At 37.5% G+C, this 15193-nt stretch overlaps 2 protein-coding genes across 6 annotated transcripts; one reads left to right on the forward strand and one right to left on the reverse strand.

Moving 5' to 3' along the window:
* Window positions 1-2136: 2136 nt before the first annotated feature.
* LOC135645385 (uncharacterized) lies at window positions 2137-8881 on the forward strand. Of its 5 annotated transcripts, XM_065163710.1 has the most exons (8): window positions 2137-2308; window positions 3357-3399; window positions 3940-4059; window positions 5199-5293; window positions 6235-6313; window positions 6412-6459; window positions 7000-7055; window positions 8016-8881. In XM_065163710.1, the coding sequence occupies exons 1-8, from the start codon at window positions 2298-2300 to the stop codon at window positions 8242-8244; spliced, it is 681 nt and encodes a 226-aa protein (XP_065019782.1). In that variant the 5' UTR covers window positions 2137-2297; the 3' UTR covers window positions 8245-8881. The 5 variants fall into 5 exon arrangements, 4 of the variants coding, with proteins under 4 accessions (XP_065019782.1, XP_065019780.1, XP_065019781.1 ...); XM_065163708.1 differs by having other exon boundaries at window positions 2137-4059; window positions 8016-8261; window positions 8600-8881; XM_065163709.1 differs by having other exon boundaries at window positions 3357-4059.
* A 3291-nt stretch (window positions 8882-12172) lies between these two features.
* Window positions 12173-13777, reverse strand: LOC135646236 (sialyltransferase-like protein 1). Its single transcript, XM_065165574.1, has one exon. It carries the CDS (start codon window positions 13553-13555, stop codon window positions 12386-12388), a length of 1170 nt encoding a protein of 389 aa, XP_065021646.1. The 5' UTR covers window positions 13556-13777; the 3' UTR covers window positions 12173-12385.
* Window positions 13778-15193: the final 1416 nt, after the last annotated feature.

Here is a 15193-nt window from a genome sequence, read left to right on the forward strand (position 1 = left end):
TCCATGGCATACTACTCTCTTATATAGAAGAAGTGGATAAGAGGAGACTTGTCCTTCTTTTGTCATATGTTCATGCATGTGTTTCCACTGTCTAAATATCTCGTCCTATGATTCCAATATTTACGTCGAACAGTCATTTGTCATTCTTTTGGATTTTGGATCATGCGAAGGGTTGATGTCAACACACGATATCAGTATCGAAAACTTTCCAAGGTAAAAGATAAAAGAAGTTGGTGTTGGGTGCCTCTCAATTATTGTTGGCTGTCTCTCAATTATTGTACTCCAACAAAGTACACGAGCCCATGCATGTACCTCAAATGTTACCTTCTTATTCTTAAAAGTGTTGTCATGTTACCTAAAACTCAGACACTATCACTTAATGGCGAGCGTCCAAAGAGCCTCCTTTTTATTTTTATTTTTTTCTAATACTTTTTTTCTTGATAATAACGGAACAAAAATAGAGGAATAGAAAGATACTAATCTTAAAAAATAATAATAATAAATTAACAGGCCTTACAACTTCATGGCTTATGAAAAAGGTCTCTCACCTTCGCTAATTTCTCATGTGGATGATAGAATCATACCATAAAAAAAATGAGTCATGGAAGAACTCAATTTTAAATTGATTTATTTTTTATTTATCTTAATCACGATATTTTGGTCTAAGTATAAAAACCAAAAGGGCATGAGATGTATGGGTTTTTTTTTCTTGCCATCGTCTTCAATCTCATGCCCACCGCTAACTAATTGGGTGGGATTTCTTGTCCTCGTCTTCTTCTTCTTGGGGGGATTTTGGACGTTGCGAAAAATAAACATAGGACTCTAAATTATTGCTCAACAATGGTGTTTCTCTTAATTTTCACGTGTTTGTTTTTGGTGTTATCTTCTTGTCATTGTTGTCATTTTCCTCCATCTCTGCTAACACAACATCGCTATTCGATTCCAAAACCACTCTCTGTAATAATGGATGATAACTCGTAATAATCAAATTTAGTTATATTTTTTTGTTAGATTTATAAAATTAAATTATCTTGTGGAATATAATTAAGTCAGGATTAAAATAAAAAAATATATTATTTATCCAGAATAATATCACATACCTTTCGATATTATTATTGAATCAAAAACCTTAGATCTATATGATGAAAATAATTAAGTGTGTGTATCATTATATATGCGAGAGTGGAGGATCTAGATAGAGTTAACTTAAGTCTCTCCCATCAAGATTCTCTCAAGATTAATACTCTTTTTTATTTATCGATAACTTTAATCAAAATCTAATTAAGTTTCTAAAATCTTAATATATAATTAGATATATTAATTATGTGATTGATAAGATTACCATGTTAGCTTTCTTTCTCTTCCGAGCCTATCAATTATTGCCAAGATTTATTGGCTAGTTTGAAGTACTAGAATTATAAATTTATTTTATCATGCAATAAATACCAAATATAAACGTCTCCTAGGCATAGTATTCTAATAGAATTTTCTTAGTTAAGTAATGATCAATACAATTCTCGTATATACTTCAAAACATAAGACTTTTCAATTATACAATAATACGATACTCATTAAAATATCTTAATAAAAATAATAAGAAAACCAATATTCTGAAAACTATTCTATGATTGCATTGGAATAAATGTCATCATTTGTTCAGACTAAAAATTCTTAAGTCGAAATTAATAATAATACATTTATATTGATAGTAGTCAATCTAATTTTTTAATCCATTTTCAATTTAAGATGTTACAATAAGTTACTATGATGTTACTTCTTTATCCAACACCTTTATATATATATATATATATATATATATATATATATATATATATATATATATATATATAATGTGACACATATTTTTCTTCTAAGATTAATTATGACTGTTTACTTAATAATATTTTCACATTTGAACATCTATCAGATATTTAAATACCATCAAACCAACTTCCTAAGATTCCCATTTAGGGACTATGAGATGCGAGCCAACGATCTTGCCACGTAATGTAATCGGACGGTTTTGATTTATTACAAAGCACTCTCGCTGTTCTAAACTTAACAGTGAATTCCCGTCATTTGCCTATAAAAGGGCCTGCTCCCTCGCGGGGGTTCTAACGAACGCAATGGCTTTGCCTCGCGTCTCGTCCTCTTCTCTTCCTCCGCTCTCTCTCGTTTCCCACCGACTTAGGGTTCCGGATCTAGGGTTTATTCGCCTTTGTACTTCTCGTTCCGAGACCCTCGAGCGCCCCTTGTTCCTCGACGGATCCCCTTCGTCCCTCCGGGACCCTCTCGGAATGATCCGCCGGTAAGTTCCCTTGCCCTGTCTTGGTTCGTTCATTTTATCCGTGGAATTTATTCTTTTGGATCATGTTCTGCGGTTTCTGCGACTTTTGTGGTTTAGTTTGGGATGTGTTGATTGTATGTCCGGATCTCGATCGTTTAGTTCTTGAATGTTGTTAAGATTCAATGTCTCGGTTCGTCTATCTTTTCGGTCTGTCCATCTAGATTCCAGTTATTCTATAGCTGCAGGTTGAAACCAGGTGCTTTTGTATATGGATCACGACCGTTTTAGCTTAGTGAATGGTATTAATATTCGATTTTCTTGGTCTGTGATGATCTTGCTTATTGTAATTGATTAAACTTATGTGACATTTAGTTTGTTGTTTCACGGATCATGTTATTGCAATCGAGGCTCGTATTAATGATAGTTATGGAATCTTTCATGTTTGTTTGTATTTTTTTTTTGTGATTTCTGTTTGGTCTATGGGGATTTGGGAGAAATTTGTGGTGTTGTTTTGTATGGTTTTTTTAATTTTTTAGTTTACTTCTGTTTGATTAGAAAGTAGCAATCTAGAGCAATATCATCGTGGCAGAGAAAGAATAGACAAGCACAGTTGTGGACATGTGATTCTTGACTGGAATTTGAAATAGTGTTGCTGGCTGGATACTGTTGCAGAATAGCAAAATGATGGTGCCTTCTATATATAAACGAGGTGGAACATCGTGAAAATTCTATTTTTAATGTTTAAATACTTTTTCTTCTCACAATATGAGGCGCATTTGAAAATTTTAGATGAAGACGACGCATTTGGTCTTGCAATATTGCAATTAGCTTCTCCTTTTGTCTGCACTACAACTGAGTTTATATTTGTAGCATCAGAAGGGAAGAAAGAATGACAAGAATAATGCTTCTAGTAATCATGTAAATCCCAGTTTTTGATACATTAACTTGTGCCTTCTGATATCGCGTCATGACAAATTGAGAGGTCTCGAGTGTAACTAGATGGGTTTTATTTCTTTTGGTACAAAGACTGTTTGAGTTCTCGCGCATGACAGTCTCCTTCTGTGGTTAGGGTTGGTTCTCATTATTCTCATTTGGTGCGATTCTCCTCCGAGGTATGGATTCATCAGCTACATTACTCTGCTGCATTGGGTTTTAAGTTAACTCCGCAAACTTTCTTCTACAGGCTCCTTTTGCAATTGTTTTGGGTTCAGTTGGAGAAAAATTGTGCTGATGACATAGTGATATGTGAAATCAAAACAATATCTGCTTTCTACATTTAAAGCTGAGAAGCAGAATATTTTATTGATTATAGAGATCTTTCCGCTCATAATTTATGCACATTCGTAACTATGCCAATCAAGATGAGCAATTAACAGTTTGAGTAGCGAGGGTGTGACGTAGGCTCTGTATTCGGCTTCATGATACCACAATGGTTAAGATATTAAGTACAAGAGTAGATATAAATGCCTAGTTGACTTGTCAAATTTGGTGACAAATAGCTTTTCGATATCAAATCATGGATGTGTTTTCTATCAAGGAGCTTGTATGTATTTATAAATGGTTAGAACTATTATGTGGTTTTATACGAGATGGTATTCCCTGTGTTTCGTTGTTGTTCTGTACTGACCCTGTCAGTAATTGTTTCCTGTCAGCCATCAGAACAGTATGATGAGGATTGTGATACACTGACTGTTTGGCTAAAGCAAGGTTCAGATCTTTCAGCATTTGTGCATTGTGCTTCAGAGGACCATATGAAGGCATTATTTGACCTGGTTAAGCAATTCCTTACCATTTTGTTCTTATCATTGCATAAACCATGGTTTCATTTCCTTGAATCCATTCTTTGCAGATTATTTTGTTTCAGTTAACTGTTTCCTTATAATAGCAAAGAGAAGGTAGTCTGTGTTTTGTCAATTTCTGCCTGAGGATTTAGGTTTGAAGGAATATTCTGTTTTATCAACTGCAAATACATAATAGACTAATAGAGTTGAACATTAAGTTTCTGAACGCTTTGATATTTTTTCCTCATAAAGATTTACTGGTAGGTGATCGATGATGCAGCACTATATCTTGATTCTTTTAAGCAAAGAGAAAGGTCTTAGGTTTTGGATATGTTGTTTATATTCAGTGTATGTGCTGAAAGAATGGAGTATGCAGCACTCTTAATTAACTTATGTGCATCTTTTATGTAAACATAAATATGTAAACAAAGGAGGTGATTGTGAAATTTGACCTAGTCGTTTGTGGAGAAACCACCATAACAAATTGGCCCCCTTGATGAAGCCAAAAATAAATAAATAAATAAAAGAAAATCCCAAAAAACAAAGACTAGTCTCAACTCTACTCGCTCATTTGAAATGCCCACAACAGAATCAATTGACCTTTTCTTTATTAAGATATCCTTGTCGGAAACTTTATAAGTTCATCAAAAGATTTCTCTTGTTTCCCTATCAAAACGAGCCAAGTCTGCAAATAGTAGCTCTAATAACAAATTTTCCACTTTTCAGTCAGCTTCTTCTGGGTCCTGTGTGTGTAACTATATGCATCCATGTGTGCACCTATGCGCATGGTTTCTTTGTATCTTTCTAGGCCACTTCATTATACTCATGTGATGCTGTCTTGATTGCAGTTAATATAGTCATATATGACAAAACTGGTATATTGTATATTTTATTGCATCCAGATCAAGCTTCATGTTTCTAAACTGTTGTTTTGTCAATTGGTTTGGGAGTTGGAAATATTCCTTTGACGTCTATGGGGTGAGATTAGGACGCCAATTATAATTTGTTATTGGTTTTTCAGCTGGTTTCAGAGGAAAAGGGAAAATAGATGGTCTTCCTCTGGTCAGAAATGTCCATTAAACATGATCTCTTGATTCTGAGTTCTTAATATCTAGTTTTTGATCTTGCAGCTGGAGATTTTGAAGGATCTTGAAGTTGTTGTGGTTAAAGGAACTGTAGAGTGTGAGGCTTCTATTTTACTAAGATCAGTGTTTATTACAAGATTGTGAGTGATCATGTAATTAGTTTGAATATTCCTATAATCATCTGATTACTTCTACCACAGTGCAAATAAAGGCTAATGTTCCTCTTTCTTTGCAAGATGAATATAAAAGATTTGCAACCATGTACACAGCCTACCTTATTCTGAACTCCTATAGTATTTCATGATCATTTTTTGGCTGGATGCTCCCTCATATTTCCTTCTTTCACAAAATGAAAACATCATTTAATGGTTCAAGAGTATTTGATGAATTCGTCATATACTATACAGTCACATGTAAGGAAGCTGCTTAGGTTGCATAGCTGATTCTTGTTGCTCAAACAATGGTGTAACAACATATGCAATAACCATAATATGTAGCATGGACAAATGCCAACGTTTTAGTTTAATCAGTATGAGTTTGTGACTGCTTATTCTATTTCTACTGACAATTTGAAGGAGATATCTTCATAAAAGACCAGTAGATATCTTGAGGCTTTTATGAAAAAGAATGTCCACGAGCCATACTTCGAAGCATTTTTCAGTAAAAATATGCTGATCATTTGCTTTGATAATTAAGGTGCTCTAGTAACTTGAATTGTCCACATAACAATATCAGTTTGATACTTGCCAGTGCAATGGAAAGCATTGTTTTCTGTTATGCATAAAAAATACCTCAAAAAAAAAAAAAGACAGTAGATAGCCATTGAAAAATCTTTATATTTAATTTAGTTTCTTTTCTCATTGTTTGAAACTTGCATTGACATCAGAGCCCATCAGTTTTTTTGCATTCTGTTATTAATGCTTAACCAGAAAATGATTAGTATATTTCTAAATCGTATCATCAAACTCTTTCTTCGATAAATTATGCCTGGGCATCCTTCTTTTATATTGGTACTGTCAATTTTCCCACCTTAAGGATATTTCTTGGATTTGAAGTTACATGGTCTCAATGTAACTGGTAGGCCATGCAAAGTTGAGTATCTTGGTGAGCTCATTAAGAACAAGATGGCCTCCACTGATGTTGTACAGAAGTATCCAAAAGTATGTTATGATTTTTTTATTGCTCTATTACCTTTAAATCCTGATTGACTTAATGTCTTATGGTGATATATTTCTTCATGTTGACATACTTAATCTAGGTATCTGGTGAGCAAATGGGAACTGCAGAGGATATTGGAAACAAGAAGGTTAAATTCTGCCACGGCTGATATTTCCTTAACTGTATATTGTGACACGCCAATCTATTCAGGCCTGAACTATTCCGGGTTGCAAGTTCCAGGCATCATAACCAATTATCACCATTATCGTGAAATTATTAGGACATCTGACTATAGTCTCAGTTTCCAACAAAACAAAAAAAAAAGATATATTATTTTTCATTTACCTTGAAAACTTATTCATGTATGAAAAGATGAAAAACTTATTACAACATTTTTATAATACATTCATTAGAAGTCCATACTTGAATATACTTGTAGTTACTTCATTGGCTTCTCCTTAAATTCTAGCGTGAACCAGGTTGTTTCTAAAGTGTACTAATATATTTCTGGCTGCCAGGTTCACAAGTTGGAGGTTTAGGTTCCCTATCATGCACCGTTAGCATATTGTATTTCAAATGAAGTCTTTATCTCATGTCTCTGGCTACCCTTCAAAATTTAGCATGTTTTCGGTAGGTTGCATCACTTTGGAATGGGCTGAGACTACTGAGTTTATATTATTATTTACAGCTCTATGCCGATTCTGCAACATCTTTGCGTTTTGTCTACAATGGACCAAGGACAAGGTGTGCTGCTTTCCTTTCGTTATCTTTATCGTTAAATTTTTGTTTATCATTATTCTGTCAGCGCCTAGTGGTTCATATTACCAATAAATGTGTGGTGAATTTTCTTTGCTCTTGAAAGTGTCAAAGATCAGTTTCAAAGCGTAGGATCAATTCTCAGTCTGATATGCCATATTCTCTAAGAAAAATAAAAGACCTAACATTTCATTTTAGACTACATCTTCATGTCCGGTTATTTCCTCTATGATAGTGCTTTCAGGATACCATGTAGCTCTCATTTTTTAGATAAGATATACTCTCGTTAGTTCTCCTACAAGCGATCACCACACAGTTGATGTCAGATATCCAGGCGACTAAACCTCTCCTCTGTTATAGTGTTGTAACCTTTGGCCACTGTTTAGGTCCAAGAAAAAGCATTGTAAACAAAAGCACATAACCTGCTATGTGTAATATTCTGATCAAACTCCAAGGAAGAAAAGGAATAATAATGTGTGTGCTTCCTGTTGCTTCTGCATTTCTCTGTACCTGTGATTATATTTTTTTGTCGTTGTGTTGGTGTCATTTCTTAACATTTGGGGATTGATCATATAAGATGCAGTTCTACTTGGTTACCTCCAATTATGAAATATGCAACCCTTTTGTGAGCTGATTAGCATGAAATTCTACTCCATTAGAGATTCATTTTACTTGGATATTCTAATCATGAAATATTCAGTCTTTTTTTGTTTGCTAATAAAATGGAATTCTGCTCTATTAGAGTTAGTAGTAAAACAGCCAATTGCCTAGTCATATTCTCAAGAGTCAAAGAGTCCCCACTCGTAAACTGCAGCATGATATATGGGAATCAGTTCTGTAGATTAGATATCGTGCACAATATGTAACCATAATGTGTGCAAAATATGTTTGCCTATCACTTGCGGCTATTCTCAGGGTTCTCCATTTTAACGATGTTAATGTCAACAGCGTGATGCTCATAGAGACGGCCCATAATCCGGCGGTGCCTTGTGAAATAATCAAGGTTCTTTCAGAGTTAAACTGCTACGTGGAGTCAGCCGTGATCGAGACTGAAGAACGTATCCATGTATTTCAACTGAAGAATTTTCTCATGTCGAAACTAACTCACATGTTAATTTCTAACAGGGCCAAGTTGCTAAAGCCAAATTCCACCTTAGCTTCGGGTTGGCAGCATTGAGCAAATTCTGGTGTCAGGTAAGTCCATATTATCGTTACCATCACTGATCAATAGTGACTGTTGAGGTCTATAACCGATTTGGAGATATTATTTCATGAGACCACATTTACATTTGCACAGTTCACGTTTTGAAAGATTACTTAGTGGTAGATAAGTATACAAAAAAAGAAAAGAAAGAAATATCCATATTTGGTATCATCATCATTATGGATCTGAAAATTGATATGGAAGGAACTACAACTGTAAATATCACATAGATGTTGAATTGAGTAATTGAATCAACATGGTGTCACTTGCTTGTCTAAAATTGATTGTTCAGATAACATGGCTCTCCGTGTTGTTTCGTGTATTGTAGAAGCTGAAAAGCAGTTTGCTAACACGCCTGCGGATGCTTGAGTAGAAGATATTTCTTGGCATTAGAAGCCCCCATTAAGTAGTTACCTTTTACCCTTCTTTGACAGTGACAATTGTTAATGGGATAGATATACTTGCCAACTACATTTTGTATATCAGTGAATATGTTGTTGCCTCTTATGGGACCTAAATTTGTTAGCTTAGCAATGTTATGTCTTTTGGTGCTAGAATTGTTGGTGGGTGATGTGATGTATTTGTTTACAACTTGAATTGAGATTAGAAAAGTTACCAGAATAAGTCAGGATACTTTTTCACTAAATCAGGTAAATATGGTGAGAATAACTTGAGAGTAGGTAGGATTAAAGTTGTGCCACATCCCAGTAATATACACGCCCATATCAACGTTCCCTTCTCTTCGTCGTGTCTTCTTTCAGCATATAATTTAGCCCTGCAAAGTCTCTAGTTGTAACCGTGACCGACGGAGCGTACAACATATATATATATATATATATATATACATATATATATATATACATATACATATACATATACATATATACATATACATATACATATACATATATACATATACATATACATATATATATATATACATATATTCTGAGGGTGTGCGAGATGGAAGTGCTACGAAGGGTGAAGTACTACATCCTTGGGGTAGAAGGGGAAAGATGTCTTGCGATCGAACTCTCGCAGGTGCAAAGAACCAAGTTTAGAAAGATAAACACATGCAAATTATTGAACGACTCAAGCGGATCAGTCAATGAAGAATAGCCGCCACAAGAATTGTTGGGTCAACAACAATCACAACTCTTTTTTTTTTTTCCGTTTTGGAGTGGCCATCCTTTGATCTTTTAGGAGTGGCTGGGGTAGAAGTGTCGACAGAGACACAGAGGTCTATGGTCGACTCATTGATTAGAACCTAATGGACGGCAGATGAACAAAGGGAAGAAGCAGGAGAAGACAGAAAGCCATGGTGGCGTCCGGAGAACCAAATGATATAATGATGGTTGGGCGGGCTCGACATTAGCAATTTTTTAGTTCAAGCGAAGAAGAATTCTTCATTAATTTACAGACAGCTTTAGACTACCGTCAGAGCTCAGCTCAGAGGATGAGATCGGTCCAAGTACAACACGAATCTTTTCACCCACCGAAGCTAGCAAGTTGGTCTGCACTTCCACCAGCCTTACTCAGCGCAGGCTAATGATTAAGATGCTCGGAAGAGTAAAGTGGGACACTAAATGAGCGTCGTGAGCTGGATTTCTTCTTTGCCCCACGACAAAGATGGGGAACTTTGGGCATTTTGTCATAAACCTGGCGTGCCGGTCGTAGGGATGTTATCGGGTATAATCCACCTTTGACTCGATCCGATCCATGATGGTATTTAATTGGTATCAGATATATATAGTTTTGTGGATCGAGGATTCATATCCGACCCGATAAATTTAATGGATCCATTACCAACGTGTTATCAAGTCAGCCTAAGACCAAGTAAGGGAATTTTGTGGGTCCGTTGCACTCTCTGACTTAGATTGAGCATTGCTTTTTGCTCTCTGTATTTAAATAAATAAAGCAATGTCATCATGCATTCTCTTTTGTCAAAAGGGCAAAAAGAAAGGGAGAAGAGGCTTGTCGTTTTGGTTGGGACATTGAAATAAAAAGTCACTCATTTTCCACCCTCCACTTAAAAAAAGAAAAGAAAAAAAGATGTGGTCTTGGTTTCTTCTAATGTTCTTTTTTCTGCTTTCCAAGCATCCCTTTGCCAATCTTTGGGAAACCAAAGGTAGGGGTGCAAATTTTTCTAGAGAAAAATAATAGAAACCTCAAGGCTAGAATATTCCTGTAGGGTATTCTTCAATTCATCATGTTTCCTCTTCTTGATCGAAGGTATATCATGTTTCCTCTTCGATTCATCTCTTTTCCATTCAGGAGCAGTATCATGGTTCAAGTGTCAACTTCATACAGGATATAGCACCAGAAATCAACAGGAGTCCCACTGCAGATGGATGAATGATGAAACCAACAAGGTATTTTTTTTTTTTCTTTTTTGTGTTCATTTGCAAGTGTTGTTGTTTCTGAGAATGTGATTTCTTAATCACCAGAGAACATATTTATGCAGCTAAAACAACAGACATAACATATTTGCCCCTTTCTTGCTCTCCTTGTCTGTTTGTCTTTCTTCCAAGTATTTTACAATAAACAGATAAGTTTAGTAACCAAAAAGTAACCATAAAACAGATCAATCAACCACATAAAAGTGTATAAAAATCATCTTCTCTTTTTCAACTGGCTAAACTGCCCTACTAACATCATGGATCAAGGAGCATAAATGCTCCCCATCATATAGTATACCATATTTACATCAAAATTTCTGACATTTTTTGGTTTAGCATCAACCTTATCAGAAGAACTAACCTGCATATAATTCTTGAGCAAGCCTTCTTAAAGTCAGTAGATCAGATAGTTGCTTGGCAACTTTTGTGCTAGAAAACCCAAATTCTTTTTGGAGTACAAGAATTCACAACACACTAACTTCCTTGAGTTACTACAACCATGATGGATCCCAAGTACATGACCTAAATCTTGCAGTGACAAATTTCAAAAGTGAACAATAGTTGTTTCAGAACCCTTGAAAATGGAATTGAAACTGATACTGGTCCATCCAGTGCTCATAATGCACAACCAACACAACATGTTGCTTTCAATGCATAAAAGCAAGATGAGCCATTTTGCAGTGAAATGCTACACTCGAAGAGTTTTTTATTGTGAATTTTTGCAACAACTTTTCTTCTTATGAAAGAAAGCTCAGTTGTTGCAAAAGCATAATGTGGTAAATATTGATACTGGGTTAAACTATTAATTATACTGAGTTCAGGGAAATAACAAAACTTTCTTTACACATAACCATAAATTAGACATAAAAGATGCATCTTTTATGTACCTTTTATGTAAGCTATTTACTGACTTGATCGCAGTTTATGACATAAAAGATGGCATAAACTATTTGCTAAAATCTAAAAAAGGATAAATAATAATGACATAAAAGATGCAAAATATTTGTTGTGTGCGTTGTAGAAAATCCAACCCAGCTGAGTTGCTTCCTGAAACAACAGATGGGAATGATGCAGTGTGTGCCATGTCAAGGACAATGCGAAACATTGATGAAGCTATCAGCTACTTAATATCATGATAGGTCACACAGAACCAATCTAATTAGATTTGCTAACTCTATCAACTTAATTCCATGGCGGCAGCTCACATATGGTGGTTGTTGTAATCAACAGACAGTCTGCAGTGAAAACAACTTAACATGATTAGCATTAAATCTCCCCGATCTTATCGGAGAGCTGAAGAAGAGTCATTTCCCTCAAGTCACGAATTCCTTATGCAATATCAGAACTATGGACCAAGTTATATGTGTGCTTGACCAAGAGAGATCTCTTGTGTAACCCATTCAATCAATCCAGCTTTTCGAACACAATCGACAAATTCATCAACTAATGGAGAACTATCATATGGGACAAAGTTTCCTTTTTTTTTTACAAAAGAATCGACATGAAGTAAATCTCAAAACCCTTATCAACATAATTATTTGCACAAACAACATCGAAAATTAGACATGGCAACTCAAACTACATCTTCGACTCACGAACAATCTATCGAAAATCTACCAAACAATCTGACTAACAATTCTTTTTTTTCCTTCTTTTTGCAAGATTTTTCTATCACAAAATGGTGAATTGCAACTTATTCGATCCGAGCAATCAGTTCAATGGTAGAATACTATTGGAGGAACCTTGAATCCAAAGTCCTTGAGGAAGGGTATTACCTGCGGCTGCTCCACCAGGTCCCTGTACAAGGCGTACTCCGCCTCGTAATCATGCAAGTCCAGCTCCGCCTTCTGGTTCGTGTGGTAATGGTGCTTCGCCTCCGCCGACTTCCCGAAGCCAAAGACGCTGACTTGGTCGCAGATCCCCAAGGCCAGCATCACCGCCTGCATCCCCGACGAGTAGTGGAACATCTTCTCGTCGTGGACCTTCGTCCACTCCCCCGGCGGCTTCCCTGTTGTGTCCACGAACGTCTTCAGAGAGTAGTACTTCACGATCCGGGCGCAGAGCATGTCGAACCGCACGTCCGTGATGAGGAGCGGCGCCTTGTGGGACGAATTGCACACGGCGTAGTCGAGGAAATGGACGGGTTGGCAGATGTACATGACGATGGGGACGGTCTCGCCGTACGGATGACAGAAGCAGCCCGGCCTTCGAGCGCAGAGTTGGAGGATGTTGCTGTTGACGAAGGAAAGGCCGGTCTTTGATCCGACCTTGTGGTTGTACCCGCTGACGCGAGCGTTGTTGAGGCGGATCACCAGGTCGTGGCCGTCGATCAGGCCGCCGTGGTCGTTGTTCAGGAGGATCCCGCTGTTGCCGACCACGGCGCAGGAGCCGTACCGCTCTGTTTTGGTGTCGGGGCGGCCGTGGTGGCGATCGATGGGGCGTTTGATGAGCTCGACCAGCTCCGACATGACCCCGGGATGGAACCGGCGGCGCCGGAACCAGTCGCGGAGGGGGCGGCGGAAATCGGGCAAGGCCCGGTAGTCCTTGGGGCCCCGGAGCCGGTGGGGAAACCGGGGCTCATTCCGACGCAGCACCTCCAGGTGGTTCTCCTGCCGCCAGTCCAAGTGGGTCCGGAGCCGCCACCCGGCCACGCCACGGTGGCCAGAGGGGAAGGTCCCGTCGAGGAGGTCGTCGACGTCCTTCCGCAGTTCCGCCTCCCCGGACTCCACCGCCGCCAACCTAAGAAGAGTCGCGTTGGCCGGAGGGGCCACCTCCGGCCGCCGCTCCCGCCGCCTGCTGTCCTGCACCGCCGCCCGGAAGCTGAGGACAGAAAACACAGCGACGAGGATCAAAAAGCTGAAGGGCAAACGGAGGGATCGCTTCATCCTCGCCGCTAGATCGACGGACCCCAGGAAGAGCCCCTCATTCTGGCCCAAGATCGCATCTTTACATCCGGAGACGCATTCCTCCGAATCGGGGCACCAAAGGTGGCGACTTCGGGGTGGAACGGGGAAGCTTCCACTGATGAATCTACGAGGGAGGTATCCGCATCGCCATGGATGTGAGTCTCGAATGCTGAGAGCTCGAAACGAGAGGGGAGCAGATGTTGGGGATCACTCGATTGGGTTTCATGTAATATTGTAAGCGCCCGAAGGATTTGGGGAGCTTCTTGCGTGCACAACTACTTACCCGTTAGCTCGTCACCCAACAAAATACACGCTTCTTGATTGAAAGACATTGTGGGGCCCCAATTAACCACATCAGAAGGATCCTAACTATCTCATTAGTTAGGTAGGCAAAACGGGTAGGAAGCATAGGGAGAAAGGAACTGCCCCCAATACTGCCTTCCCTGGCCAAGTCACAATTTGTATGTATGTATGTATGTATGCATTTGTTAGGAATCCTTCCATCTTGATAAAGATTGGAAGATGGTTGACTGGTTAATCCTATTATTTTGTGGCTTATGAGAGAGATCCCAATCCATCCATCCATCACATGTACATGAACAAGTCATTCACATCCTAACAGGTCTCCATCTACCAAATTATCAGTGAAATAAATGCTTCATAATTCTTATTCTTGCTTTACTAAGAGCAAATAAATAATTCATACTACTTTCATGGTCTTCTCTCAGCTTAGCTTGTCCTTCACCAAAAGGAAAGGTAATGGTGTAGAGTATATGTTTAAGATAGGATTTTAGATTAGTAATAATGAAAAAGAATATTTTCTCCATTTAATTATTTTCCTCCACTTTCTATTGATCAAATGACTTGTGGTGTCTTGTCTAACAACAATCTTTTTTTTCTTGTCTACCAACAATGGTAACTTTGTAGATTGGATTGCCACCTTGGATGGTTCATGGAACTTAGTAAAGATCTCAAGAACAAGAAAACATAAAAAAGGGTATTCAAAGTCTTTGGAAAGATAAGATTAGTTTGAGATAATGTGCTTGCCTTGAAACTATTGGCAAGTTGAATCCACATATGTCCATTTGTACAATGTGAATGATGGTGATTTCTTTTCTTCTTCTTCTTTTTTTCTTTCCCTTCTCTTTCAAACATGTCTCTTGCAATAAGATATCTTATTGTGCTTTGAAAAGGACATAACAATAGGGACAAGATTGCTTCTCTTTTTTTCCATGGTCGACTTTGAGCATTTTGGAGTTATTAATGACCCGATCAAAATCTATATCCATATCCATCTAGAAATTTGAACATTTCCATCAGTCTAATATTTCATATACAATTTCATGTTTTTTTGTCTGAAACTCCAAGGTCTTATCTCAATTTTATTAAAGATTCGAATCTAATCTGAGTTTTTGAAGACTATGACTTAGGATCACATTTTGTTTTTTGGTCAAAGTTAGTTAAATTTATCCCGATTGAATCGGATTATGGATTTGTTAGATTTACTATACTCTTATTAAGTATTTTATTAAATAAAAATAAAATCACCTTTAGCCTTTAAGGTGATTTTATTAAGTATTTTATTGGTCAAAATATTACTTTTATATCCTTGTAAGT

Source organism: Musa acuminata, chromosome BXJ3-8, assembly GCF_036884655.1.
Source record: "Musa acuminata AAA Group cultivar baxijiao chromosome BXJ3-8, Cavendish_Baxijiao_AAA, whole genome shotgun sequence".
In the NCBI taxonomy this organism is placed as follows: domain Eukaryota; kingdom Viridiplantae; phylum Streptophyta; class Magnoliopsida; order Zingiberales; family Musaceae; genus Musa; species Musa acuminata.

Excerpts from the sequence above, each read along its gene's own strand:
- LOC135645385 (XM_065163707.1), top strand. The coding sequence starts at position 3,877 with ATGGTATTCCCTGTGTTTCGTTGTTGTTCTGTACTGACCCTGTCAGTA. Across the intron at positions 6,460-6,999 it reads AGGATATTGGAAACAAGAAG|CTCTATGCCGATTCTGCAAC; the intron begins GTTAAATTCTGC and ends TATTATTTACAG. Across the intron at positions 7,056-8,015 it reads TACAATGGACCAAGGACAAG|CGTGATGCTCATAGAGACGG; the intron begins GTGTGCTGCTTT and ends TAATGTCAACAG.
- LOC135646236 (XM_065165574.1), bottom strand. The coding sequence starts at position 13,555 with ATGAAGCGATCCCTCCGTTTGCCCTTCAGCTTTTTGATCCTCGTCGCT.